Consider the following 27,847-nt stretch of genomic DNA (forward strand, 5'->3'; position numbering starts at 1 on the left):
TTGTAGCTCAAAGTTTTTGGCTCAGTCTGTCTTCCTGCCGTGTCACTTACCCAGAGTCACTCCCTTGTTACTGCAAAAGTACGAAAAAAAAAACAGTCCACAAATAGATTTATGAATGCTTACGGGTGCAAAATATTAGAGAGACAGGAAGGGGGTCAGCAAGCCAGAATGACAGAAGGAAAGTAAATTAATAAGAAAAGGGGAAGGAGAGATGTGAGGTAGTTTATTTGAGAGGAGATTTGATCGGCTCACAATGTTAAGATTAAGGTAGGTGTAGATTTTAATACTACAAAAGATACTGACTGCACCATAGTGGTTTGCAATTGATGAGTAAAGTGCTAAAGATGTTCATGTACCTGCTTATTGCATTGTGATTTTTTTGATTTTTTTTAAATGCATGGCTGACTTTCTCTGTCTCACATTAAACTGTACATTAATTCTTTTCTTTCCTAACTTTGTGTTCTTCATATTTGATCTACATCTTCTCATTTCCCCCCTGAATTTTCTCTTCCTCCGTACTTCGCTTCAGTCTCCTGCTTACCCTGCTCTTCCACTCGACCTACTCGATGCTGCTGGGATGGGTGGAGTCTCCAGGTTATCCCAGTGGATACTTGCCCCATGCCAGTCTGAACTGGAGCAGATGTGCCCCCAAAGGTCACATCCTCTCCATCAGGCTCATCCACCTTGACCTGGAAGACAGCATAGACTGTGAAAATGATGCCGTGAAGGTCAGGGGTCAAGATCAACAAAACATTCTTGTATTTAAATAAGTTAAGGTGACTACTACTGTTTCTATACTCTTTGTTACATAATTTTCCGGCTTTGCTATCTCTTTTTCTAGGTCTTTTCAAATGGAAGTTTAATTTCTGTTCTGTGTGGCAAAAGGGAATTTGAGGATCTTCAGTCCACTGTAAATCCCTTGCTCCTCTCCTCCCCGGGCGGCTGTCTCTCTCTTACTTTCCACTCCGACTACTCAAACAACGAGAGGCACACTGGCTTCAGAGGCTTTTACACTGTACAAGGTGAGACGCAGAGGAGAAAAACAAGTACAATTTTGAGCCATGTGCCGCCAACCAAATCCATTCTGTTATTGTGTCCACTTTATTTCTACCCATTCAAGGAGAGCTCAGATTGTACTGGTGAATACTTTGTTAATTGTACTTGTTTGGATGGTCATATTTTCAGACAGCAAATATAGATGAATATAAACATGTCATGTAAAGACTGTCTGGCAGTGAGACTTTCAGTTTCAGTTCTAAGGAGCTGAAAGGACTTCAGTGATTGATGTATGATGTAAATCCTTTTTAACAGGCTCAGGCAGCACAAGCTTGGCTCTTCAGTAGAAAATTTGTTTCATTTCACTTATACGGTACAAATTATTAACCTTGGATGAAGAACTGATCCAATAAACTGTCTTGACTTCGACACTCGACTCTTTCACAGAAAGATTCAGCTCAAGTTTGACTAAATGTGTCCTCCACTGAATACCCTCTGTTACAAATGTTAAACCAGGTGAACAGATACAGTGGGTAGTTCTCTAACTCTGACCAGAAAGTGTCAGTTCCCATTGAAAAAGGTTCTGGTTTGTGAATTCTGTTGAGATAACTGAATGACATGTTCATTGCTGACAAATGTTTAAAACTGATCACTAAATTTACTGTCAGTAGATTTTTGAAATGTGTCTAAAATAATTCAGTCAATATGCTCTCTCAGACTTTGACGAATGTGAGGACCCAGATAATGGATGCACCCAGTTCTGCCACAACTTCGTTGGAGAGTACTACTGCTCCTGTCGCCATGGTTACCACATGGACACAGACAAACACACTTGCACAGGTACAAACAGTGCACTCTTATTATCAGTAAAGGGTTCACAGAACGACGCATTAAGAGACAGAGAGAGGAAGAAGGAACAAAACTGAAAAATGAAGTGAAAATGGGAAAATAGAGGAAGCAGAAGCAGGCAAAAGGGGTGGAGGAAAAAAGGAGAATCATATGAGAAGGAGACTGATTGTGTAATGCTTGTGTCTATGCAAATTAAAATGATGACGGAGATGATAATGAACTCTTGTTTTCAACACAGTGAGTTGTAACAAGGATCTGTCTGGGAATCACAGCGGCGACATATCCAGTCCCTCCTGGCCTGATTCATATGCAGAGAACGCCAATTGTCAGTACACCTTGTCTGTGGAGGCCCACCTGGAGCTGGAGCTGCTCTTCTCTGAGGGTTTTGATGTGGAGAAGAGGTCCGATGGCCAATGCATAGATGCATTGAGGGTAGGTGTTGAGTCAGAATACATACATACCACATGGAGTCATATTTCATCTAATAACTGTCTTCTATTAATTGTCTGTTACACCTAAAACAAAAGAGAAGCAATTAAAGAGGAAGTTCGGACAAAAATGTTGCAACCATAGATTTGACAATTACGGTAATTCACACCCATTTTGACCATTTTCGTAGTCTCTCTGTGCTACACATCTTGGACAAATTTCTTCTTTGGCATACAGTGCTGATAAAAATTATTCACCCCCTTGGAAGTTTTCATGTTTTATTGTCTTATAACATCCAGTTAAAATACATTTAATGTGCTATTTCTGCTGCTGATATTCAGATAATACATCTTCAAAAAGTGATCTTAATTAATCGCAAACATAAAACGAAAACAAACTATTTTGTGTAAGTATTTACCTCCTCCAGCTCAGTATTTAGTAAATGCACCTTTGGCAGTAATTACAGCTTCACACAACTGGACACTGCAATTTATTTCCATTGCTCTGGATCTGGGCTCTGACTTGGCTACACAAGGACAGTACATGTTGTTCCAAAGCCAGTCCTGAGTAGGTTTGGTTTTAAGTTTCAGGTTATTATCTTGGTGAAGAATAAATCTTCTACCAAGTCACAGGGTTCTTGCAGACTACATCAGGTTCTCCTCCAGCATGTCTCTGTATTTGGCTTCATTAAATTCACCTGCTCACGTGCTATCAGGCAAACTGTAGCCAAAATGTCATGTGGGATTAAAAAAAAAAAGACTGTCCTCCTCTTTTTCCCATGAAGCTGCAACTTGCAAAGCAGCTGTCCCATTGTCACTGTATACACTGTCTCTTAAATTTTCAATTTTCAACTGGGAGCTGGTCTGTAACCAAAGAATTTCCCTACTGGGATTAATAAAGTTTTTCTGATTCTGATTCTGTCTCAGGATCTGAGGCTTGTAACTCCTTCAGAGTTGTCGTACGTCTCTACATTCTCCCTCACTCATGTCCCTCTTGCACAGTCATTGTGTTTATAAGGATTGTCTGCCTCTGACAGATTTACAGTTATGCCTTTCTCTTTCTTAATGGCTGATTTAAGTCTACTCCAAGGGATTTTCAGTGACTGAACATTTTTCTCAGTCTCACTTTTCACATGTATTTTCATAGATACGGTACATGCCAGGGGACACATACATCTGCATGTTCCACCAGAGGAAACAGAGCAGAGAGGACGTCAGGAATCACACATTGTGAGACATTACCTTTCCTGTTTTGTTTGTAGATCGAGACTCCCTCTAGGACTCTGGGACCATTCTGTGGACAAACGCCTCCCTCAAGTCCCCTCCTCACTCACTCACATCGTGTGACAATCTACTTCACCTCTGACAGCTCTGGCACCAACAAAGGCTTCAATTTCCACTTCAGGATCAGAGGTACTGCAGCCTCCTCCTGTCTGCCATAGTGGGGAAAGAATATTTGTTGTGAAGTTTGTTGTAAACTCATCTTAAATAATTGCTTGTTTACATGTTCATTGCAGATAAGGTCTGTACAGCGGAAACCCCACACTCCACTGTGACTCCTCAGAAATCAGAATATCATCGGGGCCAAACAGTGACAGTAACTTGTGATCTTGGCTATGTTTTAAACACTGTGAGTGTACTAAGAACCTGAACCTTTAATACCGCTATATCTGATGTTTAAGGCACTGTTAAACTAATGAAGGTCTCCTTTTGCAAAGTAGCCAGGCATCCAGACCCAGGCACCACAGCACGAGACCACATGCCAGAGTACAGGAGAATGGTACCCTCCTTACACCTGTGAAAGTGAGTCTGACTCCAACCAATTTCTGTTATTTTTCCCTTTTTTTTCAGACATCAGTTCTCTTGGATTTCTCTCTCTTTCTTTCTTTCTTTTCTTTTTTTTTTTTTTTACACTGTTCACATTGTTCTTCTAGTTGTGGATTGCGGTTCACCTGATATCCCAGAAGATGGCATCCTTCAGTTGGTGAACTCTCATGATGCACACACTAAGTATAAAGCCCAGATCCAGTTTAACTGCAGTTCAAAGTACTATACACTAGAAGGAGAAGGTGATTATAGGAAGTTTTTACATTTTAATTTTATTTAAAAGTTAGTTTTCTTGCTAATTTTTAAGAAAGCAAAGTTTTCTGGAATCTTCTGAAAACTGGTTTCTTCAATCTTTCAGACACATACACTTGCAGTGAAAGTGGTGAATGGGTATCAAGTAGCGGAGAGAGAGAAATGCCAAAATGTACTCCAGGTATGACTTCAAATATGTTTCTTACATTTTCAATATTAGTTGTCATTTATTTGGAGATGATTGAATCTATTGATGATGTTTTGTGTATTTCAGTGTGCGGGATACCTGAAAAGGACTCTTGGAGTGCAGGCAGGATTCTGGGAGGTCAGAATGCAAAGCTGGGACAAATACCTTGGCAACTTCTCATAAAAGAGCCAAGTAGAGGAGGAGCATCACTGATCAATGACCAATGGGCTGTCACAGCAGCTCATGTTGTGGAAAATTCAGAAGATACCTCTTTGCGCCTGTTTGGTGGACTGGTAGATGGAAGGACAGCAGATAGCTCGCCTGATGTAGTTGTCATGGACAGTGAGAGGATCATAATTCACCCTGGCTACACCATAGGCACTCCCCCTGAACAACGCACTAATTTTGACAATGATATTGCTCTTATCAAATTAGCTTCCAAGGTGAATTTTGGCCCAAACCTCCTTCCCATTTGTCTGCCAGAGGTAAACAAGGGCTTGATAGAATATGAGCAAGGCACAGTTTCAGGATGGGGATTGACAGATAAGAAAAATGGACCGGACCTGGTCACGTCTCGTATGTTGAAATACGCACATATTGGGGTCCAGCCCCTTAACCAGTGCCAGGATACACCTTACTCACCAACCAACAACCGCATGGTTTTCACTGAAAACATGTTCTGTGCTGGAGCACCGGGGAAGGACAGCTGCCAGAAAGACAGTGGAGGTCCATTTGTTTTACCTGTGTTGTCGGCAAGCAGAGGGCCGTTTTATCTGGCAGGCATTGTGTCCTGGGGACCCCCCTGTGAGCAAAGAATGAACAAGGGTTATTATACCAAAGTGGCGAATTATGTAAACTGGATTAAGGAGACAATAGATCAAGAAGAAAAATCTTAGCAAGGGGAAAGATGAGGGGTTGAACACTTTCTTACTAACCACGATACTGTAATCCATTTCAACACTGATTCAGATCTCTAAAATAACCTGTTTTTAAATGAATGTAACACTATAATCTTGTAATCAGTATACCAACATTCATAAAAACAATATTGACATATATACAATAACGCATTATGACTTCATACTTCACTTTTGCATTAAAGGAAATGTTTGCAAATCAACAGCAGGGAATTTGTGTTTCAATTATCTTACCTTTCAGTGCAACTTACACTCTCCAAAGATATCCTTATCTCCTCAGTCCATCGCAAGTAAATAGAGACACCCCTTATAGGTCCAGAACACTGAGAATCATCACGTGTTTAAGTTTTCTTCAGTATCAAAGTAATACAGTGGTAGTTGACTTTGCCTTCATGAACACAGTGCAAACAGAAACCATCAACAGTTAAATCGGCATACTTTTGATGGTTCTCCTGAGCCAACATGTAGATGAAGATGCTATACAAAAGTTTGTAGGACACCGCTGTTGTACACACCCTAAAGCCCTCAGTGTTAGACTTAAACTGGGATGGACATGGTCTCAAACTGATGTTTCTTTGAAGGCAATAGGGACAATGTGCTCAAAATAATCCTATGTAATGTTAGGCAATAATCAAATCCATATACTGGTGTTTTAAATATTGACTTACATTATCCCAATCTATCGAGTCAATCAGCTGCCTTGCCCAACGTTTTGATGCCCCAGATGTTTCATCAACATGCCTGCCGGGTCTCAGGTGAAACATTTCTATGGGGATGCTGAAAAAATATAAATCACCCCCTCTAGTGGTGGAATGAGGGTTGTGAGTGAATGAGTCAGAGTTTGAAAGAATGATATAAAATCTTTTTAAAAATAAAATCTGGCAAGTCCTTTAAATTTTAAGATATTATTATTAGAATTAAATATAAAGAATAATAGTTACACAAGTTTGCATTTCATTTGAGATTTTCTAATTCACAAGACCATCCTAATCCTCTATTTTAGAGGAATTATTTCCAGCATCGACCATGTTTCTCTACAATTCAAAGCCAAGCCTTCATTTGATTTTGCCAAGACAAACAAGACATATTCCTGGCATTAACGCAATGAGTTGCTAAACACTGGAAACAACAGACTTTGTGACATTAATGTTTCACTTGAATGTGAGGCATTTGCTCCTACAGCAGCAGATCAGCTCACTCACAGAGATATTTAATCCAGAGATGGAGTGGAGCTTCTGTGTCATCTGGTAAGTTAAAGTGAAAATTTTTTTAAGCCATTTGTATGTTGCACCAAAATAGTTTTTGTCATGAATTAATTGCTTGATTCCAGAATTCACAGCATATATCTGTTGTGGAGCTGCTTCTTATATTGTTGCATGATAACTTCTGTACATCCAGTATTACAGATGAGATGTGTTTCATAGGTTGAGTGAGTGATCCATGTCTCAGTATGCCATATATAAAGCCTAGATAATTTAATGTGGCAGCCACAGTTGTGTTGACTGTGTCACTGTTTGTTCTTCTCTGTTTGCATCAACTTTGAACCAGCAGCTCATATGACCACAGACTGATAAACAGATCGAACTGACTCTGTTCATGCACCTTTCTAGGTTTCTGTATGTGTCAGTGTGTGAGTGCGTTCAGCTGCCGGACTCCGAGCCTCTAATGCATGGGGAGGTCCATTCTCCCCAGTACCCCCAGCCTTACCCTCCCAACCTGCTGAAGCAGTGGGACCTCAGTGTACCTGAGGGCTACCAGATCCGACTCACCTTCACACACTTGGACATTGAAGCTTCTGCAGGCTGCTACTACGATGCCCTCACAGTCAGAGTCATATTTCAACACATATACAGTATTGCCATTAACAACAGTGATCTAGTGCTTGAGTTTGAAACTTAAGTGTGACTCAAAAGCCAGTTTTGACAACCTGACCCAACTATTGAAAACTTGAACTTTGCTCGGACACTCAGACACTCTCTACCAACTGCATACATACCTTTTCAAGTTTCCGTCAGGTTGAACATGATCTTCTTGTTTGTTACAACTACAACCAAGTTAATGCTATGTGCCTATATCCACTAAAACTAGACCGGGGCTACCCCTTCTTGATTCTTGTGTTACAGATTGGATGATGAGAGTTAATCTTTGATTTCTGGTCTTATGAGCAACCACAGACATAGTATTCATTATGGACAATTTGTGCATAGAACAGAAGACCAGTAGCAAAACACAACTACTAAACAGTTTCTTGCAGGCAGGTCTCAGACACACTTGGTGTTTTCACAGCAAATTTTCCTCATCGTGATTAAAATTTCATCCTTTGTGCAATCCTTCAGGTTCTCTATGACGAAAAGGTCTTGGGAAGGTTTTGTGGCAAAGAGAATTCTGCTGATGGGAACCATCCCAGCGACCAGCCCATCCTGTCACCAGGCAACAGACTCACCCTCATTTTCCAGACAGATAACAACAACCCAGAGCAGCACCAGAACATTGGCTTCTTCGCTCAGTACCAGGCAATAGGTAGCACTTCTCCGTCTTGTGTCAGCCTTTCTGTCACTTCGCTCTTCTCAATACTTAACCCCCTAATTTACTTTTCAATCACCAGACATAGATGAGTGTTCTGCTCCTGCACCTGGAGATGGCTCAGATCCTCTCTGCTCTCAGATCTGCCTCAACACCCTTGGCTCGTACCTCTGTTCCTGCAACCACGGCTACGAACTTCGCTCGGACCAGCGCACCTGTGTGTGTGAGTATTGACGCAGATGAATGCCTCCTGTGTGTGTGTGTTCTCATGCTGTGTCAAACTGTTGTGACTCAAGTTTTGACTACTCTCACCTGCACCCTTATAGTTAAATTTGGCAGAAAATGTGCTGCTCTTTGAGGGAGCTCTCAAAGAATCCAAGTAGCAACCAGGAGTCTGCTGGGAGAACTGATCCCCACATTACTGAACATTTGATGTTAGTAAAGTCAACGACACTAAAAGCAAAGCACATACGGATCTGGTTGGGGTTGTGGAGATAGCAGCAGCACCCAACACCATTGATAGAGAGGTCAGTGAGATATGTCAGGTAATCATCAGGTTAACTGGACATTTAAAACTCAGGAAGAAGTAGCAAACATATTTTTTAAACAATTTAACTATGTTTTAGTACTGGATTTACATCATTGTGTTACTACTCTGCTGAAGTATCACCAAACTCTCAGAAAAGGTTTGAATGACACAGAGCTGAGAGGATGATCAATGATTCTCCATTTTGGGTAAACCTTTTCTTTGTGTGTATATACAATACTGTAATTTCTTCTTTTTCTTCTTGTCCAGTGTCCTGTGGTGGTGGTATTTTTGATGAGCCAGAGGGACATCTGTTCAGTCCAGGATACCCTAACGCCCCACCTTATTCCGTGTCCTGTCAGTACATCATTTCTGTAGAATCTGGTTTCACTGTGTCTCTCAGTTTCGCCGACAACTTCCACATCGAGGGCATTGACACTGAGCAAGGCCCAAACTGTCCCCATCACTGGTTGCAGGTCATAACAAGCAGCGTCCATACACTATCCATTTTTATATATATTAAAGGCAATACATGGACTTGTCATATATAAATGATCGATGTACTGCTACTTTCTTAAAAGGTGACTGTTCGAGACAAAGAGCCCATAAAGCTGTGTGGGAAAAAGAGTCCAGGTCTGATAGCTACAAACTCCAACACTGTCAAGCTGGACTACTACATTGATGGCGAAGGCCTAAGCAACGGCTGGAGTCTGAACTACAGCACACACAGTGAGAGGGAGAAGAAAGAGAGCAGAAATAAGCTAATGAGCAATTAAACTGCAATTGATGGTCTTTCCAGGTTATGAGTGCCATCGTTAAAAAAAAATTGGGTACTCTGTGATTTTCCACCATACTATCTGCTTAAAACAGTTGGGCAACTCCAGATATGCAGTTGATTTTTAATGCCTGCTTTTCCATGGCCTTTACAGGAGTGAAGTGTCCATTCCCTGGTAAAGTCACTAAAGGCAGGGTCACGCCTGTCATGACAGAGTATTTCTACAGAGACTACATCTTTGTGCGCTGTGACCAAGGATACAAGCTGATGATGGTTAGATGTAACAAAAAGCAAAATGCACTTTGTCACTGTGTAACATATGTGTGAGCTGACATTTTATCAGTTCCTCTCTTCTCTTTCTCAGGATGGTCAGGAGATCGAGAACTTCTCCACCATGTGCCAAAGCAATGGACAGTGGCACCTCCCTCTGCCAGAATGCCACAGTGTGTCACCCTTAAGCTCAGACAAAACATCCATTGTAAAATTAAGGGAAACTGTACTGTGATTTAACCACAAACCAAGTCCTCTTGATGATTTGTGATGTGTCTCACTGGAAACATATTGACATGTCCTTGTTTTGTTTTTCTGCAGTAATTGATTGTGGAGAACCTGCACCTTTGCTGAATGGAGGGGTGACCTTCCTGACTGGCTTTCAGAATCAGTACCTTTCTGTTGTTCAGTATCGCTGTAATGAACCGTTTTACTCTCTCCTTGGGAGCATAAATGGTGAGATACTTACATGTAATGTCCTCTAATGTCCAATTTGAGATTTTTCCTATTATTACCACCAGTCTGTGGTTTCCATTAGCAAACTCTTGAAATTTGTTTCAACTGTGTGAAAAGCATTCATTTTTGTCAGTGTTACCTCATATATTGTGTTGTAGTTTAAATGCTGATTGATTTCTCCACTGCATTACTGATATGTAACAATTTGCATTTCAACGTGATAAGGACTTGTCGTTTAATATGATGAATGCAGCAGATTTTCAATAGCACAGAAATGAGTGGAAACCAATGGAAGCCTGGAATATATACGTATTTAAATATGCTTTGTGTTACATATGTCTATATGTAACACAAAGCATATTTTAAAAGTATTTACATGGATGCATTTTATAAAGCATAGAATAAGCAAAGTGTTTAGCTGCGGTCCAATATAGATATGATTTGTAGAAGTATCGGATAAAACATGCAAAACTACTGGTCCCCAGAGAGTAACTTAACGCCAAGCTGAAAAACAGTGTTTCACAACTTTCCTAACATCACTTATTGGTTATGGTGGGATGTGTGCTCTGTTAGTAGACCACACACAGCTTCAACATTGATGTTGTGGTCCACTAACACATCATAGAGCACACGTCCACATCACTGCAGCAAGGTGAGACAGCCAGTATTTAAGATTGTCAGGTATTTAAGATTGTTAGCTGGTTTTAAGTTGCTCCTATGTGAAAGATTAACACCAATCTGTTTTTTCCTTTGGTTCCTGTCTCTCTTCAGTAACCTTCACCTGTGAAGCAGACAGAAAGTGGAGATCCAACAATGATGTTATTGTCAGTCCAACATGCATACCAGGTATTGGTTTTCATTACAAAAACAAAAGCCTTCTTTACAAAAACTATACCCTGTAAAACCTAATATAGACTTGTTTGTTGTATATATGTATGTTTACATCTATATCTCATCCAGTTTGTGGCCAGCCAACAAAGCACCTCTCTGCCTATCAGAGGATCATTGGAGGCAATGTTGCTCCAGACAATACCATCCCCTGGCAAGTGCTGCTGAGTATAGATGGACATAGAGGAGGAGGCATGATAATTGCAGACCGCTGGATCCTGACAGCAGCTCATGTTGTGAGAAATGAAGGAAAAACAGCATTAAACGACACTGTACGGGTGAGTGGTCCACTATAGTTGTTAGCTGCATGCTGCTAGCCTAATTGTTTTAGTGTTTTTGCACTGACATTTATTGGCTCCTGTGCTGCTGATTTGCAGATTTACATGGGACTTAATGATGTGCAACACTTGATGAGCTCTCCCATGTATGCTGCCTCAGTCCATGTTCACCCTGGTTACAACAACCCCAACAGCCTAGACTACAACAATGACATTGCCTTGATCAAACTGCCAGACCCCCTCACATTCAGCTCATCCATAATGCCCATATGTTTGCCAGCAGAGGATGCCACATATGTCACTGGCATGATGGGGTAAAGAAACAACTGTCAGATTTAACAATACTGTGCAATCCTTTTTAAATGATACTGTATAATTCTTTTGTGGTTAACTTTGTGAACTCAATCATTTTACCTCACATTTCACTCTTCTTTTTGTTTTTGTCATGTTTAGACAACGTGAATTTTGTCTCTAGACAAAAGACTGACTTGTTTTTTACTTTCACAGTAACTTTGTCCTATATCTTTTTCAGAGTGGTCTCAGGCTTTGGCATTACAGACATCGGTAAAGCACGGATTTTAACAAATAAGCTGAAGTATGTGCACCTCCCTGTGGTGGAGCAGGAGACATGCAGTAGATCAATCACTTCGATTAAGCAGAGAAGGGACAACGTGCCAAACCTGACAAATAACATGTTTTGTGCTGGAGTCCCTGAAGGTGGGAAGGACTCCTGCCAAGGTGATAGTGGAAGTCCCTATGCCCTGATGAACAACGGACGGTTCTGGGCTGCAGGGATTGTTAGCTGGGGGGTTGAGTGTGGACAGCAGGGAACATATGGAGTCTATACCAAAGTCACCAACTACCTGGACTGGATCAACAAGACCCTGCACGAGAACTGAAATTTACAATCATTTGTTACAACCTGATGCAAAGATTATTACATCTACAATGAAATAAGACAAAATATAACAAATTTTGCTCTAAATATAATCTCAGCTGCAGTGTTTGCAATACATATTGTGCTACAAGAAAAGCTATGAAATAAGATAATCTTCCAGTTGATGATTAAGAGCAAATTCCTACTTATCATGATCTGGGCCATTTCAAAACTAAAATGAATGAATGAATTAATGTCATACAGATTGTCAGTGCAATTTTTCATCTTTAAATCTTCCAAAAGCATTTTTTCTTCAAAATGGAATAAAGCATAATAATGCAGACCTACACGTGTCTTTTCATGCATGTATCTCATATGAGTCACAGATCTGTCCTAAGGTAAAAGTTATAACCATGATTCAGATTAGTATCCATCTCAACCACTCCTTGCCTACTTGGTATTTTTGTCAATGTCAACACCTTGAACTGTGACAGATTCACAACAACACAGTTTTACTCTTTATTACCCCAGTTTGGTTAACAACTCCTGTTTGAATTTATTTTTGCCAAGACAAACAAAGACAAATACAGGAGGTTAAAGTCCAATGCAAAGTACTACAAACCACAGCCTGCACAACATTCATGAATCATCTGACTATTAAACATTTCACCCAAAACAGTAAATCATACACATATATGCGTCTTCCAGCAGTTATGAGTTCGACATACTGTGTCATCTGGTAAGTATCAAGATTTTTAATTTGCAGGTTGTATGATTCAGTGAATTCGTCTTTTCCTTGCTTTCTTTCTTTCCTTTTTAAAAAATAAATTTCTATCTTGATTCACAAATTGTGCTGTACCTGCTAAGAGAAGACCTTCTTATCAATACGAGAAGACCTTGTTCCTGCACTATGCATTGTCTTGAATCAGTGTTCCATAGATGGACTTTTTGAAGGTCGACTGGGTGATCTCTTCATCAAAGTATCATACAGCAAAATCAAAGCAAAATTGAGATTGCAAAAGTTAAAAAAAATATTGTGTCACTGTGTTTGTTCTGTTTTGTTTGCATCAACTTTTTCAAGGTCTTTCCAGGTCTCTGTTTGTGTCAGTGTGTGAGTGCTGGCAGCTGCCCGACTCTGATCCTGTAATGCATGGGGAGGTCCAGTCCCCCCCTTACCCCACCAACATGCTCAAACAATGGGACCTCTGGGGTCCTGGGGGCTATCAGATCCAGCTGTCCATAGCACACCTGGATATTAAAGCTTCTGCAGGCTGATTCACTTCGCTGACTTTACAACTCTTCTCCACTTGTGTCACATTTCACCTCACAGTTCACTGTTCTTTTTGTTTTTGTCATGTTTTGACAACGTGAATTTTGTCTCTAGACAAAAGACTCTGACGTTTTTTACTTTTGAGTTCACAGTAACTTTGTCTTCTATATCTTTTTCAGAGTGGTCTCAGGCTTTGGCATTACAGACATGGGTTATGCACGGATTTTAACAAATAAGCTGAAGTATGTGCACCTCCCTGTGGTGGAGCAGGAGACATGCAGTAAATCAGTTTAAGCAGAGAAGGGACAACGTGCCAAACCTGACAAATAACATGTTTTGTGCTGGAGTCTCTGAAGGTGGGAAGGACTCCTGCCAAGGTGATAATGGAAGTCCCTATGGGATTGTTAGCTGGGGGGTTGAGTGTGGACAGCAGGGAACATATGGAGTCTATACCAGAGTCACTAACTACCTGGACTGGATCAACAAGATCATGCAGGAGAACTGAATTTAATATATGTCATGACAAGTTCATTAAACTTTATGCTCTGAACGAAGCCAGAGACAAACTTGATTCAAAACTCTTACAATAAAATGAAGAAGGTGAGGTACACTGTTGCCCATAAAGTTGGAAGTTTTCAGACACAGGTCCTATTTACACGCATCAGTAATCACATTGGAAGAGACTGATCAATAAATTTTTGAGAAGATATACACTTTATCTATCAAGAATAACTCACATTGCCACAATCATTTCATGTACAATCATTTTCCACATGCCACAATTGTTTCAAAGGTAAAATATATTTTATTCCAACTTTTTGGGGGACAGTGTATACATCACTTGGGCAGCCAGATGAACAGGTTGATGAAACTAAAAATTTTGTTGTGAACATTTTTTTCCTCTTTTGAGTTAGAGTCCTCTTCTGAGCACCATAAAGCATGCGAGTGTGCCGATCAATAACCCAACAGCCAAGTGTAACAAATAGCCGGCTACCACGTGGATATGAGGTTGTCTAGTCACAGATGTTTACTAAATGAAAGCAGCATAAATTGTCCTTTTCTTCTCCCTTTTGGCTACTTTTAAGCAATACAAGTTGTAAACACAACAATTATTATGACTTCTGGTGAACACTAGCAGTTTTTTTTAATGTGTCAACCAGGCACAGAGCAGTATTGGCATTCATTTGGCCTGTAAGATCTGGTTACATTTACCTCTTTGTGGAGTCATCACTAAAACCAGCCGCTCTTACATGATCTGTTGTTAGTATCCTGTCAATAAACTGTTATCAGTGTCCCCTTAGCTTAGTTCAAAGGCTAGAAGAACAAACAAGACAAAAAATAGTCTGCCAAACTCTTTATTCAGTCAGCATTCTTTACATAAAATGCTATTAATATATCAAATTTTAGGATACATGGAATATCCTGCTTTCCAAGTACCTTGAAAACTCTGCTCATGTGCATTGAGGAGAACTGGTGCTGTTTTACACGCAAAGGAGCTGTTTCACACTGAATATTGATTTGATTTGGTTTGATTAGATTTTGATAAATAAAACTATTAAAAAACTATTCATGACATTATTTTGGAAAGCCTGGAAGAACCTGTGTTTATTCGTAGTTCTGAACAAATACAAGCGTTCAAGTACTTTTGTAATTGTATTTTTTTGTGTGTGGGGGGGGGGGTATCTAAAAACGAAAGAGGTGATTCCAGTGTATCCATGGTGACCGATGACCCGCTTCTTGCTGCTCTGTGATTGGACGAGCCCGTATGCTCAATTTTACTTTCACTCTTCCATTGCTGCGTTACGCGCGTGCACCCGGAATACATCTGCTGTACTTCCTGAAGAGTTTACTATTATATTTTATTATATTTATCGTTGTACAGCTATCGTACATTATCAATGGGGTGAAAGGGAGAAAGGCCCTAGAAAAAACTAAGACTGTAGCGACGCAATGAGCTGCTGATAGTCGTTGAAATCAAAATCGAAAGTGCTTTTGTGTACTCGGATGACATTTCTGTTATTTCACTTTATCTTGTCGTAAAAAACATACAACAACACGGACTCCAGACTCCATGAAGATGATTGAAATCATTTTATTTGGATACCTCATGACGTGCGTTTTCGGTAAGAGTTTTAATTATGGCATGTTGATGCTGGACGTATAGTGCCAATGAATTAACGTTCATTCGACTGTGAAGCTTAGTAATAAACTTATTAGACAAGTGTTCATTTCAGATTGTCTGATAGAGCTTGTTTTGGTAAGCCATTTGGCTGTGTGAATTTCTAGGAAGTTTCCTGGAAGGAACCATGTAGTTGGCACAAATTATATATAAAATAGAAACAGTTTACATTGAATACACTTATAATTAACTGATTCAAACATGCAAAATATTTTACTCATCATACTTTATTCATCAATATGATAAGTGAACCTTTTTAAGAAGTCTTTTTCTGTGTACCCCTCGTTTCTAAGCTGATGGGACTGTAGATGTGGTACTATCCTGCGCCCTGGTGGAGGAGGGAGCCGGATTGGGTGGAATGGGAGGTGGAGCAGCCTTCAAACGGACCCCAGCTACTCTAGTCTTCAAAGATGTTGCAGTAGCTCCTGAGGAATCACTCGAATCCCTCACTCCTTTCGTCCCGCCCTCAGTCCCTGATCCAGACCTCATCCTGTTTGAGTCCAAAGGTTTTCCCATCCTTCTGTATGTGTAAAGTTTGGTTTAATATAAGCACCACATGTGCTGATCTTCGCTTGTCATTCCTCTGTGGCAGTGTCGTCAGTTGAGATCCCCAACTCAGAAGCGTTGCTCCATGCGGACTGCAATGAGCAGGAGGTAATGTGTGAAATAAGCAGTTACACTCCTCGTGGATCCCAGGAAAGTTCAGACCCAGCCTACTTCATGGTGTCCCTTAATGTGGAGGGAGCTGAGTTCAGCACGGTGATGATTCTGCAGACCTTGCCGGTGGAGAAGGACCACTCGACACTGATACAAAACAAACTAGAGCTGCCTCTTAGTCAGTCGGGCACTCTGCTGGCTGAGGGTGAGATGCAGTGTTTAATATCCCATTTCATCTTTTCATTGAATCTTTCCCATTCTCTGTTTTGTTAGACAGGCAAGAACATCCTTCTCATTACTTTATCTCTGCTGTTGTCTTTGCTTTCTGTCCCCCAGTGATATTCCTGGTGTATTCCCACATAAAGTCTGTATTTGCGCCTCTGAAAGGTGATGTGCTCCTCCACTGTGGTTTCAAGCAGCATGAAATACCGTTATCCCGGGAAGTGGGCATTGAATGGCGACTGCAGCACAGAGGGAAAGGGCGGAAAGTGCTTGAAATGAAGACAAGGATGGGCGATGCAGAGGGAAGCACAGTGGGTAAGTGAACAGGTGCAGGTGGCCTTAATCAAGTGTCTGCAGAGCTGGGAACAGATCTAGAGTAGAGCAAGTTTGCTCCAGTGACATTAGACTCAATGACTAAATGTAAAAATGCTCATTTCTAGTGACGTTTTGAGGACATTTTTTGGCAAAATTCAAAAAACACAGAACCTTTTGTTTTATATCTCAACTGCTTTTGTCATTAAACAAAAATATTCTAAAAGTCTACACACAGTATTTGAGATGTGCAAACATGTTAACCACTAACCAGTAAGTTCGTGTTTCAAAAGAAGCAAAAAATATTTAAAATCATGCAGGTTCAAGTTTCATAAGAGTTACTACCATATTTGTCACTTTTAACAAACGAAGGTTTCATAACCTTCATAATTATAATTCCCAGATTCTGACATCTTCAAGACATCAGTGTGTCTGTCAGTCATCTACTTTAAATGGACATTAACACTTAAACATTTAATTTGATGGATTGATAAATTTCTGTCTCATTTTATGTTTTCAGTGCATGAAGAGAGGAGGGGCTCAAGCATGGATGCTGCCCAGGTTGTTGGTGCGGGTAACGCCTCTGTGACTCTGAACAAACTGAAGGTTTTGGATGAGGGGACCTACATCTGTACAGTCAGTTTAGGCTTTTTCCATGCACAGCAGGTCATTCAACTCCATGTTACTCGTAAGTGTCACACTGATCTGATCTCTTGCAGTTCAGAAGCATCCACAACAGGTCTTTCAATTCTTTCTTGGTTTCTCTTCGCTTTCAGAACCGCCCCATGTTTCACTCTCAGAGGAGAAGCTGGTTTTGAAGTCACCTCAGACACTGATCTGCCACTGCAGTAAATACTACCCACTGGATGCTCAGGTCTTTAGCTACGTTTTTAGAATATTATTAATTTTCTGCCACTGAACATCTGGGCAAGACATAAAATCTCTGGAATCTTCAGTTATTGTTTGACTTTGACCAAAAAAGACTACACATTGCATTGTTCTTCAGTCTTTTACATTTAGGTCAGATCTCAGTGTAAATGTGCTGGTGGCGTGGCATGTTAATCTAGAGAAGAAACACTGATGTTTTAGTTTACAGATTATAACTGTCTACTCTTTTCTCCTTTTCAGATGGAGTGGTTATCCCTCTCTCCTACAGACACCGAGCCTACAGTCTTTCCTGATCAGGGCTCTCTGTCCAGCCATCGACAGCATGGCGATGGAACGTACTCCCTGTCATCTCACCTCACAGTGCCCCCCAGTGTCTCCCCAGGCACCAAAATCACCTGCAGGGTGGTTCACCCAGCCCTGGACACTCCTTTCTCTGTGAGCGTGGTCGTAGAAAGTCCAGAACCAGGTAATTATGTGTGGCTGATGTTTGCTCCCTGATTAACATTAAATTCTTGTTTGTGTAATTTATGTAAAATCTGAATTGTTAAAAGCACAAGTTGTGGTTTTAAGAGGGACTGTCTTGTGTTTGCAGTTATTATGCTAAGCTAACTAGCTGTGGGCTGTAGCTTTTCACAGGTTCATTTTAGTAAGGGAAAAACATTGCTAGACTGAGGAAAGACATGCTTTAGTGTAATTTAATTTCTAGAAATCTTATAATATTATATTGCAATGAAGTCTAATAGTTGATTTGGAAATGCAGCCTGGGTCAGTTCACAACCTTTTATTTGTGTCACAGCAGAGGAATTTTCCTCACTCAACCACCAACAAAATTCTTAGAAATAAAAATGGGATAGAAGTAACAAAAGTCATGTTTATTTTGCAAGTGAAGCTGTGACCTTTCATGTCTTAAGATTGCTGATGCATTACATACTGCTCTCTGTGTCTTTCACTCTACAGATTCCTATTGGTGGGTTCTGGGTTTCCTGGTCGTCACAATACTTTTCTTCCACCAGGTTATGAGATAAGTCAGTAGGTGATTTTCCAGTAGATAATGCTGACTTGAAATTGAGCCCAGACAGGCATCCTCTGTGTCATTTATGAGTCTTTAAGTTATTACTGATTTCATTAAAAGTCATCACTGGTTCTTTTAACTCCTCTAGCCATCTACAGAACAGAAAAATAAACATTTTATTCCTAAATAGGATTCAAAAGGATTCAAAGGCTTTTTATTGTCAATTTCACCATATGTCAGACATACAGGGGAATCGAAATGTTGTTTCTCTCTCTCTGCAATGTGCATACAATAACAATAAATTAAACAATTAGTAGTAGAGAACGTTTTTTTTTTTTTTTTTCCACATAAATTACCTACCTTTTTCTTTTTTTTTAATCTCTGACCTATGTTTGGCCTCTGATAAACATGTGTAGCGTTGTGGGAAGCATAACTTGCTTTCTTACACATATTAATTCTCATCACTGTGTTAGATGTCAACTCATAGCAGGACCTAAGTTTCTATTTTACTTTCTGAAGTTTGCTGGAAGTAAAGACTTGGCTGGACCATACATGTGTAGGCAGTAGGCACTCTCAGTCACTCCAGACTGTACATGACTGATCCACACAATCTTTATTTGAAATCAGGCATGAGATCACTGGCACTATGACCATGGCTGTCTGAGACATTATGTTAGTAATCTGTGTTCAGTCAAATATAGAATATAATTTTGTTTTATTTACAAGACAAACAGCCTTCTTCTGCTTTGACGTTTGGAGTTGTTCACGTTTTACTATGCTGTTGCATAAATCTTCAACAGGAAGAGCAGCTTTAAGTGAATGTAACTGAAGTGATTTGTTTTATAGCATTAGCATGAGCATGGTGTGCAATAACGCATGGTCTGATTCTAACTGGTTTAAGTAATCCATGTCTTGAATTGTTTGTATTCCTACTCATATTTAAAATCCCACAGTGTGTGCACTGAGGATTATTGGGCTACTTCATTCTTCTGATCAGTATGAAGTGGAAAATTGGGGCAAGGGCTTTTTTCTGTGTTTCTGCAGTGGACTTATCAATGCTGGTGACCAGAAGTGATTGGACATTTGTTGTCAGAGCTCAGATTGTGAACTGTGCTGTGGTGTCTTGGTCTAAAGCCTCTCAAATGATTGTTTCAAAAACGTCTTCATTTTTTGTACTGTTTACTTTCAGTTCTCACTGGTACTACTTGCTTGCATCCTGTTTTTATTTTGGTTCTGGTTCTGTTTTTTGGGTGACATTGATATTGTTTCAGTTTTTGTGATTTCCTTTTCATGATGAATGATTTTGCGTCTCAGCATATATTATATTATATTATATTATATTATATTATATTATATTATATTATATTATAATTCCTCCGTTTCTTGTTTTACAGCTGATTGAAGCTATTTTGTAGACAAATCACATGACTGTCTTTTATAAAATTTCAGTCGGGATCCGAATCTGTATATCGACAGCAGTTGGCATCATCTGAAGTGCTGTGAACTGTGGAAAAACACTTTCAAACAACAGAGTCTAACCTGACTCAAAATATCAGGAAAATATAACAAAAGTTCAGCTGTCAGATCTATTGTTTGTTTCTTTATTGGCATCAGCAAAAGTGGTAAGCATGCATTTGTTTTCGCAAATCCAGTTGCATCTCTTACTGCATTTTCAGGTTGTAAATCACACGTTCATCATATTGTTGCACAATATCATCCGAACATTTTGGCTAACCGCTACAGTTATGCACATACTTTGCACATAAGTTTGTTCATGTTTTCATAATTTTATCAACTCTCAAAATCAGTTTGAAGAGAGGAAAATTAACTTTTCTTTTATATTCAGCAACCCCCCCAAAACCTGAAAGAATTTATAAACCCCTTTTTCAGGAGCACAGTCTGACAGATGTGTACTATGGTTCTGCTTGTACAGTATCATGTGTTTAACAGTTCATCATAGTAGCAGTTGTATATTATTTTTCTCTCAAAAGCAAGTGAATTTAAAATTTGACAAACTCTTGAGCATCATTGCATTGCATAAGCAGTAATTATCAGATCAGAAAGACAATATACATAGGTCCTTAAAACCACTAACAAAGGAAAATGTACAATCGGCAGTTAGATTCAGAAATGGCAGATACACAGGTCACACAAATAGGCAAAACTATGGACACTGTTTGCCATGCAAGTTAGAAACAAACACCTCATTTTGGCTGTTACTGTACTGCAGGTGACATTTGAGTCTGTTTTTATGTGAGTGAAAGGGGGGGGGCAAGAGGACCAGGTGGCTCTGGGTTTCAAAATGAAGTCTTTTCTCCCATTTTCCTGCTTTTCTACAGATCAAGTCAACTCAAGCAACAATCAAACAAACACTTTGTCAGCACAACTCTCAAAAGTGGACGTTTGTACCTGTTTAAAATGTGACACTACACATTCATCTGTCTATGGCTGTGACTCTGTCCAAGGCAGAGTTGAGAGACCTTCCTCTGTGTCGGAGTGGTCAATTCATGTATACAGTAGATTGTCTGTTAGTGGCTGCTTGTCTGTTTGCCTTGCTGTGCATTTTACTATGCCACTAAGCATAAAACTATGTCTGTGCCACCACCTGTGGTACAAAAACACCCGTACAAATGAAGCATAGTTATAGAACTACTTTATCAATAATTGCTTATCAGTCCAGAGTTAAGTTTCATTTACTTATACAGAAAAAAATGATGCAATGCTCTTACTACCTTTCCCTGAATCACTTCTTCCTTTCCTTAAATTCAGTATTTTAGACTCACAGTCTCTTTCCCTATGTCAAATTTCTCTTTTCTTGTCATTACTGAATGTTGCAGAAATAAGAGGCAAGGTGGGAGAAAGTTAGGCAGGAAAGGAAAATAAAAAATTACTAATAAAAGCCTAACAGCTAAATTGGAAACATCTATTAGCGACAACGCCATGGATCACAAATACACATGAGCATACAACAAAAATGATCATAATCTTGTTAGTAAGCAGCAATGATGGTAGCAGTGGTGACAGATGGAGTGCGTTAGTTTGGCATGTCAGTATCAATTTACAAATGTAGGATTCTCAAAAAAGGTAATATGAACAAGCTTTGGTGTTTCAGGGATAGAAAGGACTGCAAACTCTTGTTCAATCTCCCTGCACACATCCACCATCTGTACATTGTACATTTCCCCCATAGCTCCGTTCAGTGGGCTTAGCCCTGTGTATTCCCGTGTCACCAGGATTTTCTCTCTCCCTCCTTCCCTTTTTTTTCCTTCCTCTTACACTCTGCTGGCTGCGACCTTCAATAATACATGAGGTGCGGAGGCAGGAGAGAGTGAGTGAGACTTCACCCCAAAACAGTGGAAGAAAACAATGAGAAGGGAGGGAAAGGGGGACAAAGAAAGCAAAGACACCCATAAACACTACTATCATGTATAAGTGCAAGATGGTTTGATGGAAGACTATGTGAAGAGAGGGAGGAGAGGACGGAGAGAAAGAGGAGGAGTGGCGCTTGTTTTTTTTTCTCTTCTCTCTCATATCATTCTCAAGTCCATATCCATCTGTATTGATGGGCTGAGCTCAATAGAAGAAGTACACTGTGAATGAAGGAGAAAAGGTCAATCAAATGTCAGTTAAAGGTCAGTCAAATGGATCTGACAAAAAGTCACTTAAAACAAAACAAAACAGACAAGTTCTTACTCTTATGTAGTATTTACATGTTTGTTTTGAATAAAGAACAGGCAAAATTTGTATCATATCAATGATTTACTGGAATAAGAAGTCATGAATAATTGACAATCAGAGCAGAAGTAGGGAGGCCAGGCGTGGGCTTGTTAGAGAAGAAATTCTGATAAAGTCTTGTACCTGCCAGCATCCTTTAACAAAATAAGAAAAAACATCACCCCATCTTAATTCTGTTAAATTAACAGCATCGATAAATCAACACTAACATATGTACTAACATACTAAAGTGATGTGATGTGCAGCAAATTGGAAGGAAAGCCAACATGTCTTGATCATTTACTTTTTAAAATAATGGTATCTGTCAATAGAAGCCTACAAATCAAAATATCTTTCTTTGTTTTATCAGGATCAAGATGAAACTATCTTCTACTTACAGAATATTATTCCAACCACAATGACTCCAATGATGCCCATCATGATCATCATCTGAAAAAACAAGACAGACAGTTATTATAATGGTACATTCCTTTATAAAGAAATCTACAGTAACACATTGGACACAATTTAGACAACTGAGATTCTTTGCATTTGTTGTGCTTTAGTTATGTAACCTCTTGAGTATTTCTGAGTCCATAGAGAAAACTCTGCAATAACAGACGTCTATGTCCCATTTTCCCTAAAGCATCTGTTCAGTCCTCCACAGTAGCTCATTAACAGACCAGTGTATGGAGAGCAGGATGATGGCATCCCCAGAACACACAGTGTGTAAATGCCTCAACACACCTCAGCTCTAACAGCTGTTTGATGCTTTGAAATAAAAGAGCTGAGGATACACACTTAATCTGAATCCTCCATTAGCTCTGCAGTATATACATACTATGTATCTATGCACCACACCACAGAATGATATGCATATTGCTAATACATTATGAGCTTCTTTCAGTGACAACAGTCTGATTAATGGACCCACATTAATGTCCCCACCTTGCAGTTCTTCCACCAGTACTTGTTCTTTAGCTTGGCTGCGCAGCTCTCAAACTGGGAGGCTCCGGCTTGGAGAGCGTCCGCTCTGTCATCCAGCTCTGAGAGCTTCTGGTCCCTTTCCAAAACCTTGTCCACATTCACCCGCATGATATCCACCACCTAGCCCACAGCAGCGAAGATGAGAAAGCATTTGGCAGTGGTGTGGAGGGGAGATGAAAGAAATGACAAGCATGGTTAAAGGAGAGTTACACAGGGCACAGAGGATTTTCTGAAGTAATAAGTACTAATGACAAATATTAATAAATAAGTAGTCATAATCCATTTCCAAATTATAGGAGAGGCTATTGAGGAGATATTAAGAAGACCAGACCTTTCCAGAGAACATGAGAGAAACAACACAGCATTTTTACAGTTGTTTCTCTCTGGCCCAGTATGAGCACTGTGTCTATAAAGTGAGTCAAGATATTTCACAATTAAGCCCAGCAAATTCTTGCCCAGAATTTTAAGTCTGGCCTAGTTAAGCTCACCTCCTCGACTTGGGCCTGTGTCTGCTGTAGCCTGCGGTTGCTGGTGGTGTTGGGTGGGGCTGCAGGTGGGCCAGCTGGGGCTCCATCTGCACCAGGAGCTCCTGGAGCACCGGGGGCTGCGGCTGGGGCGGCGGCATCTGGGGCAGACCTGAGAAGAAGTACAAGGAGGGATGAAGCCAGTTTGGGGAAATCCAACACATAGCGAAAGAGAAAAACTGCATAAGCAGAGGAGAGTACAGGTGTAGGGTGAGGAATTCAGCTCATAAGATGTAAAGGGAGGAAGAATGGCAGAGAATGAGCAGGTGAGAGGGAAGAATTGGGTTGCGTTAAAACGAAGATGCAGTGGGAAGAAAGAAAATATAGCACACAGATGAGAAGGAAGAAATAGAAAGTCCTGCCCATGAAGATGTCTGGTACAAGAGAAAGAATAATAGAAGATTAGATTTTGGTCAAAAGAAAGAGAGGGGGGACGTTTTTGTGATGGATTACAGAGAGCTGGGCAGAGGAAAAAAAAGATGACGCTGGAAAGTGATGTGCAGAAAAGAGGAAAGGGTTAATCCAGAAGGGGGAAGAGGAATGGGTACAGGAGGTGTAAAGCTGAAAAAACAAGCTCCTCAGGAGAGAAGCTCACTGACTCGGCTTCAGGACAGTTCACTTTGTCACTGCTGGAGAACAAAAAAAAAAGCTAATTTGCAGGTAAGGAACCAAAATGTTCCTCAGTATTAAGCAGTTCAAGACTCCAAAGTCCCTCAAACCGTATAATCCACAATATAATGTAAAATAAACTCTGTTATTTAAATCTGTGGTGTACAATTATTAAAAAAAAAAAAAAAAACAACAACAACAACTCAATTTAAGTCTACCTATTGCTTTCGTGTGACAGCAGTCAACCTTTGAATGCATAATTTAGTGATGCTGGGACGGAAATTTTATACTTGCGTCAGCAAAATCCGTCAAGCTGAAACAAATCAGTTCAGCTGCACATCCACCATTGGAAAACACACAAGGAAATTAACACAGTTGAAGGTATACTTATCCGGTCCCACGCAATTGATGTTTTATGTTATTATCGTGAAAAGAGGGCAGCAGAAAAGCCGCATGAAATACTCACATCTTCTATGCAGCTGTTTGAACAGACTCACGGGCAGCGGAGGAGGGGTGAAGGGCTGTGAGGCAAAGGAGGGAGGGTCTTGAAGTATAGCAGGAAAGAAAAAAACAGTAAGATCACAGCAAAAAAAAAGAAGAGACGTGAATTTCTGGGCACTTGTTCAAACGAAAGTCCAAATTTTCAATTAACAAAGTGATTAAAGTGCCGCACTGACAGTGAACAGGCGGGCGGTCGTGGCGCAGTGGAGCCGATCTTCTAGCGATGCATTTATACTGCAAGCCGTCAGCAAAGTACCGCAATATTGACACACGTAGACGGCTCTGCTGATAATTCACTAAGTGACTGGGCTGGAGAGCTTGGAGTGGAGAAGAGAGCAGTGCCAGCTCAAAAGAAAAGTACCTCTGAATTATAATCCATTCAGGAGAAAACCGAGGAGTGTTAAGGTTCCCGCAAGGCTGCGTCCACCTCCTCCAAGTGATTCTGAATCCTTATAGCTGCTCCTGGAAGCTGAGACGCAGCACTGATTGGCTGGTTGTCGACTTGCCTCTTCTAAAAGCCACTGGCAAATGCGTGCAATTTAACAATTGAGGAAAAAAGTCCAGTCATGAAAATTCAGTTGATTTCTTTCAACCCCTCCTCTCTCGCTCTCTCTTTCTCTCTCTAGCTCTCTCTCTCTGTCTCTCTCTCTTTCTCTGCGCGGACGGACGTGCGTTTTGTGGGAAGTGCAGGAGTTTCGCCCGTGCAAAGTGTTATGGCACTGTGAGCTACTGCAATAATGCGTCTCTCCTCCTGCCTTCTCCACTTGGACTCGTAACGACAGTGCGGTACCCCCCCACGCCCCACCCCCTCCCTTCCCCTCTCTCCCTACACACTTTGCAGTACTGCAGCTCTCTGTGTCGGATGGGGCGGCAGGACGACACTGCGGTACAGTGAATGCCTACAGAGTGTTGACTCGACTGTTTCCTGCCTGGCCTGGGATTCTCCCAATTCCCTCCTCCTCCTGCTCCTGTATCACATTCCCCTTTGCAATCGCTCTTGTCTAATTCCTGGTGGAGTCCTACCTTTGAGCCTACAACCTTTACTCAGTTTCCATTTTGATTCTCAATTCTCGGTATATTAGAGAAGTGAGAGGAGTCAAGTCTGTCCTTGGAAACAGGTAAAAATCTCAGGACCAATTGCGCAATAAAGGACGGAAATACATTAGATACTATTTATGGCTGTTTGTACTTTGGCTCTGGGGCTGTATTTTAATGTTTTGGGCTGGAACCATTAATTCAATTTAAGGAAATCCTTAATGCTACAGTGTGCGATGATGTTTTAGACCACTGATCCCTAAACATTTTTGCTTGAGAACATTTCAATCAAAGCAATGTCTAATCACAACCCGAGCTGACACGTCTCTGAGTTGAAAGTAGATGATTCTCTTTGTTTCTTCATTGTATGGGTTTTAGAGGAAAAGAAAAACTATCCAGTAATTCACAATTTAAAAAATGAAAGAATGAAATAAAGAAATAAAAATGAACTTTTTTAAAAAAAATTATCTTTTAATCCCTCAGATTTATCATATGATCCTTTAGAGGTTCTGACCCCTTACTAGACACTAATGTGTTTTCAACTTCCTGCCTGCAGTTTGTGTTCTTTCCTGTTTCATTATAGCAAAGCTCCAGTGTTACTGGGCTCTTGTGCTTCAGTGGGAGAGAATCTCTGCAGCCAGCATCTACAGTCTCAGTAAATGTCTTCTCAGAAGAATGGAGGATGTTTTAATGGCATAACATGAGTACTTTTTGGATAACATGTTCATCAATCACAAACACTATGTTTGGGTGTCCATACTCTTATAGCCATATAGTATGTGACCTTATACAGGAAAAATATTAATAAACACATCAATTAATGTTTTGAAAATAGTCTCACTGACTTTAGACCAAACTCAAGCATGAACACCTCTAGGGGTGGTTAATCGGTCCAATTTCCTGATTCGATTCGATTACAATTATTGAGGTCTCGATTTGATTATTGAGTTTCCACTTGACAACAGTAACCCAAAATACACCATAAATGTACTGCACCATTTAAAAAAAAACAGTCAGCTGCTGAATTACTCAACTTCTCTTTTATTGAGAAACATCTCAAAGCACCTTCAGTACTGTGTAGTGTAGCTGTAACTTCCAAATTAATTTTTAACTAATTTTAGATGTCTTTCACCGGGAATAATTTTGTTGTCAACTAGTGAGGGTATGCTGATTCGGTGGAATGACAGGCTTCAGGCGTTTGTCTTTAGCCCATGCAGCCTCCTCTGGGTGGAAGCGCGACATTAGAGCCCTCATCCGTCCATCCATTTTCTATACCGCTTTATCTGTTAGGGTCACTGGGAACTGGAGCCTATCCCAGCTGACTACGGGAAAGAGGCAGGGTCACCAATCAATCGCAGGGCCGAAAAGAAAAGACAGATAACTAAACACGCACACTAGGCAGGCTTCAAAATCGGCCAAAAAAAGACATACTTTAGAACGGCCTAAAAATATGCCAAAAAATGTCATAGTACAGTAAAGCTTCAAAATTTGGCAAAAAAGGTCATACTTTAGTTTGGCCTCAAAATGTCATAAAAAAACATCATACTATAGTAAGGATTGAAAATCGGTCAACAAAATTCATACTTTAGTATAGCCTCAAAATGTCATAAAAACATCATAGTATAGCAAGGCTTCAAAATATATATATATATAAAAAAGGTCATATTTTAGAAAGACGTCAAAATGTCATAAAAAACTTCATATAGCCATAAGCCTTAAAAAATATGCCAAAAAAATTCCAAAATTTTTTGTTGACCTCAAAATGTCATAAAAAAAGTCATAGTATAGTAAGGCGTCAAAATCGGTCAAAAAAAGTCAAAAATTTTTTTGACCTCAAAATATCGTAAAGAACGTCATAGTTTAGTAAGGCGTCAAAATCGGCCAAAAA

General features: G+C 40.2%; 3 protein-coding genes across 7 annotated transcripts; 2 read left to right on the plus strand and 1 right to left on the minus strand.

Annotated features, from left to right (window-relative positions):
- The first annotated feature begins 117 nt into the window (after positions 1-117).
- LOC121185559 lies at positions 118-12,392 on the plus strand. The gene is made up of 25 exons (XM_041043784.1): positions 118-267; positions 530-728; positions 842-1,022; positions 1,714-1,836; positions 2,084-2,277; positions 3,536-3,686; positions 3,791-3,903; positions 3,995-4,076; positions 4,208-4,342; positions 4,459-4,533; positions 4,627-5,434; positions 5,737-5,746; positions 6,573-6,703; positions 7,067-7,280; positions 7,793-7,976; positions 8,062-8,202; positions 8,776-8,981; positions 9,087-9,234; positions 9,435-9,553; positions 9,645-9,723; positions 9,872-10,006; positions 10,778-10,852; positions 10,967-11,172; positions 11,272-11,486; positions 11,705-12,392. Exons 1-25 carry the CDS (start codon positions 254-256, stop codon positions 12,069-12,071), a joined length of 4,305 nt encoding a protein of 1,434 aa, XP_040899718.1. The 5' UTR covers positions 118-253; the 3' UTR covers positions 12,072-12,392.
- A 2,717-nt stretch (positions 12,393-15,109) lies between these two features.
- On the plus strand, positions 15,110-20,172 carry tapbpl (TAP binding protein like). The gene is made up of 8 exons (XM_041044258.1): positions 15,110-15,442; positions 15,792-16,004; positions 16,091-16,360; positions 16,492-16,692; positions 17,210-17,377; positions 17,466-17,563; positions 17,818-18,043; positions 18,535-20,172. Exons 1-8 carry the CDS (start codon positions 15,391-15,393, stop codon positions 18,600-18,602), a joined length of 1,296 nt encoding a protein of 431 aa, XP_040900192.1. The 5' UTR covers positions 15,110-15,390; the 3' UTR covers positions 18,603-20,172.
- A 22-nt stretch (positions 20,173-20,194) lies between these two features.
- zgc:92912 (uncharacterized protein LOC436805 homolog) lies at positions 20,195-25,640 on the minus strand. 5 transcript variants are annotated; one of them, XM_041044357.1, is made up of 6 exons: positions 25,286-25,640; positions 24,890-24,967; positions 23,779-23,926; positions 23,252-23,410; positions 22,702-22,753; positions 20,195-22,179 (listed from the first exon to the last, which is right to left on the minus strand). In XM_041044357.1, coding segments are annotated over exons 2-6 (378 nt in total). In that variant the 5' UTR covers positions 24,892-24,967; positions 25,286-25,640; the 3' UTR covers positions 20,195-22,162. The 5 variants fall into 5 exon arrangements, with proteins under 5 accessions (XP_040900291.1, XP_040900292.1, XP_040900289.1 ...); XM_041044358.1 differs by having other exon boundaries at positions 24,890-24,944; positions 25,101-25,640; XM_041044355.1 differs by having other exon boundaries at positions 25,101-25,640.
- Positions 25,641-27,847: the final 2,207 nt, after the last annotated feature.

The sequence above is a fragment of the Toxotes jaculatrix genome, chromosome 8 (genome assembly GCF_017976425.1).
Source record: "Toxotes jaculatrix isolate fToxJac2 chromosome 8, fToxJac2.pri, whole genome shotgun sequence".
NCBI classification, from domain to species: domain Eukaryota; kingdom Metazoa; phylum Chordata; class Actinopteri; family Toxotidae; genus Toxotes; species Toxotes jaculatrix.

Excerpts from the sequence above, each read along its gene's own strand:
- LOC121185559 (XM_041043784.1), top strand. Across the intron at positions 3,904-3,994 it reads TTGGCTATGTTTTAAACACT|CCAGGCATCCAGACCCAGGC; the intron begins GTGAGTGTACTA and ends TTTGCAAAGTAG. Across the intron at positions 4,077-4,207 it reads CCCTCCTTACACCTGTGAAA|TTGTGGATTGCGGTTCACCT; the intron begins GTGAGTCTGACT and ends TTGTTCTTCTAG.
- tapbpl (XM_041044258.1), top strand. The coding sequence starts at position 15,391 with ATGAAGATGATTGAAATCATTTTATTTGGATACCTCATGACGTGCGTT. Across the intron at positions 17,564-17,817 it reads ACTACCCACTGGATGCTCAG|ATGGAGTGGTTATCCCTCTC; the intron begins GTCTTTAGCTAC and ends TCTCCTTTTCAG. Across the intron at positions 18,044-18,534 it reads CGTAGAAAGTCCAGAACCAG|ATTCCTATTGGTGGGTTCTG; the intron begins GTAATTATGTGT and ends TTCACTCTACAG.
- zgc:92912 (XM_041044357.1), bottom strand. Across the intron at positions 23,411-23,778 it reads CACAGGCCCAAGTCGAGGAG|GTGGTGGATATCATGCGGGT; the intron begins GTGAGCTTAACT and ends GCTGTGGGCTAG. Across the intron at positions 22,754-23,251 it reads ACTGGTGGAAGAACTGCAAG|ATGATGATCATGATGGGCAT; the intron begins GTGGGGACATTA and ends TTGTTTTTTCAG.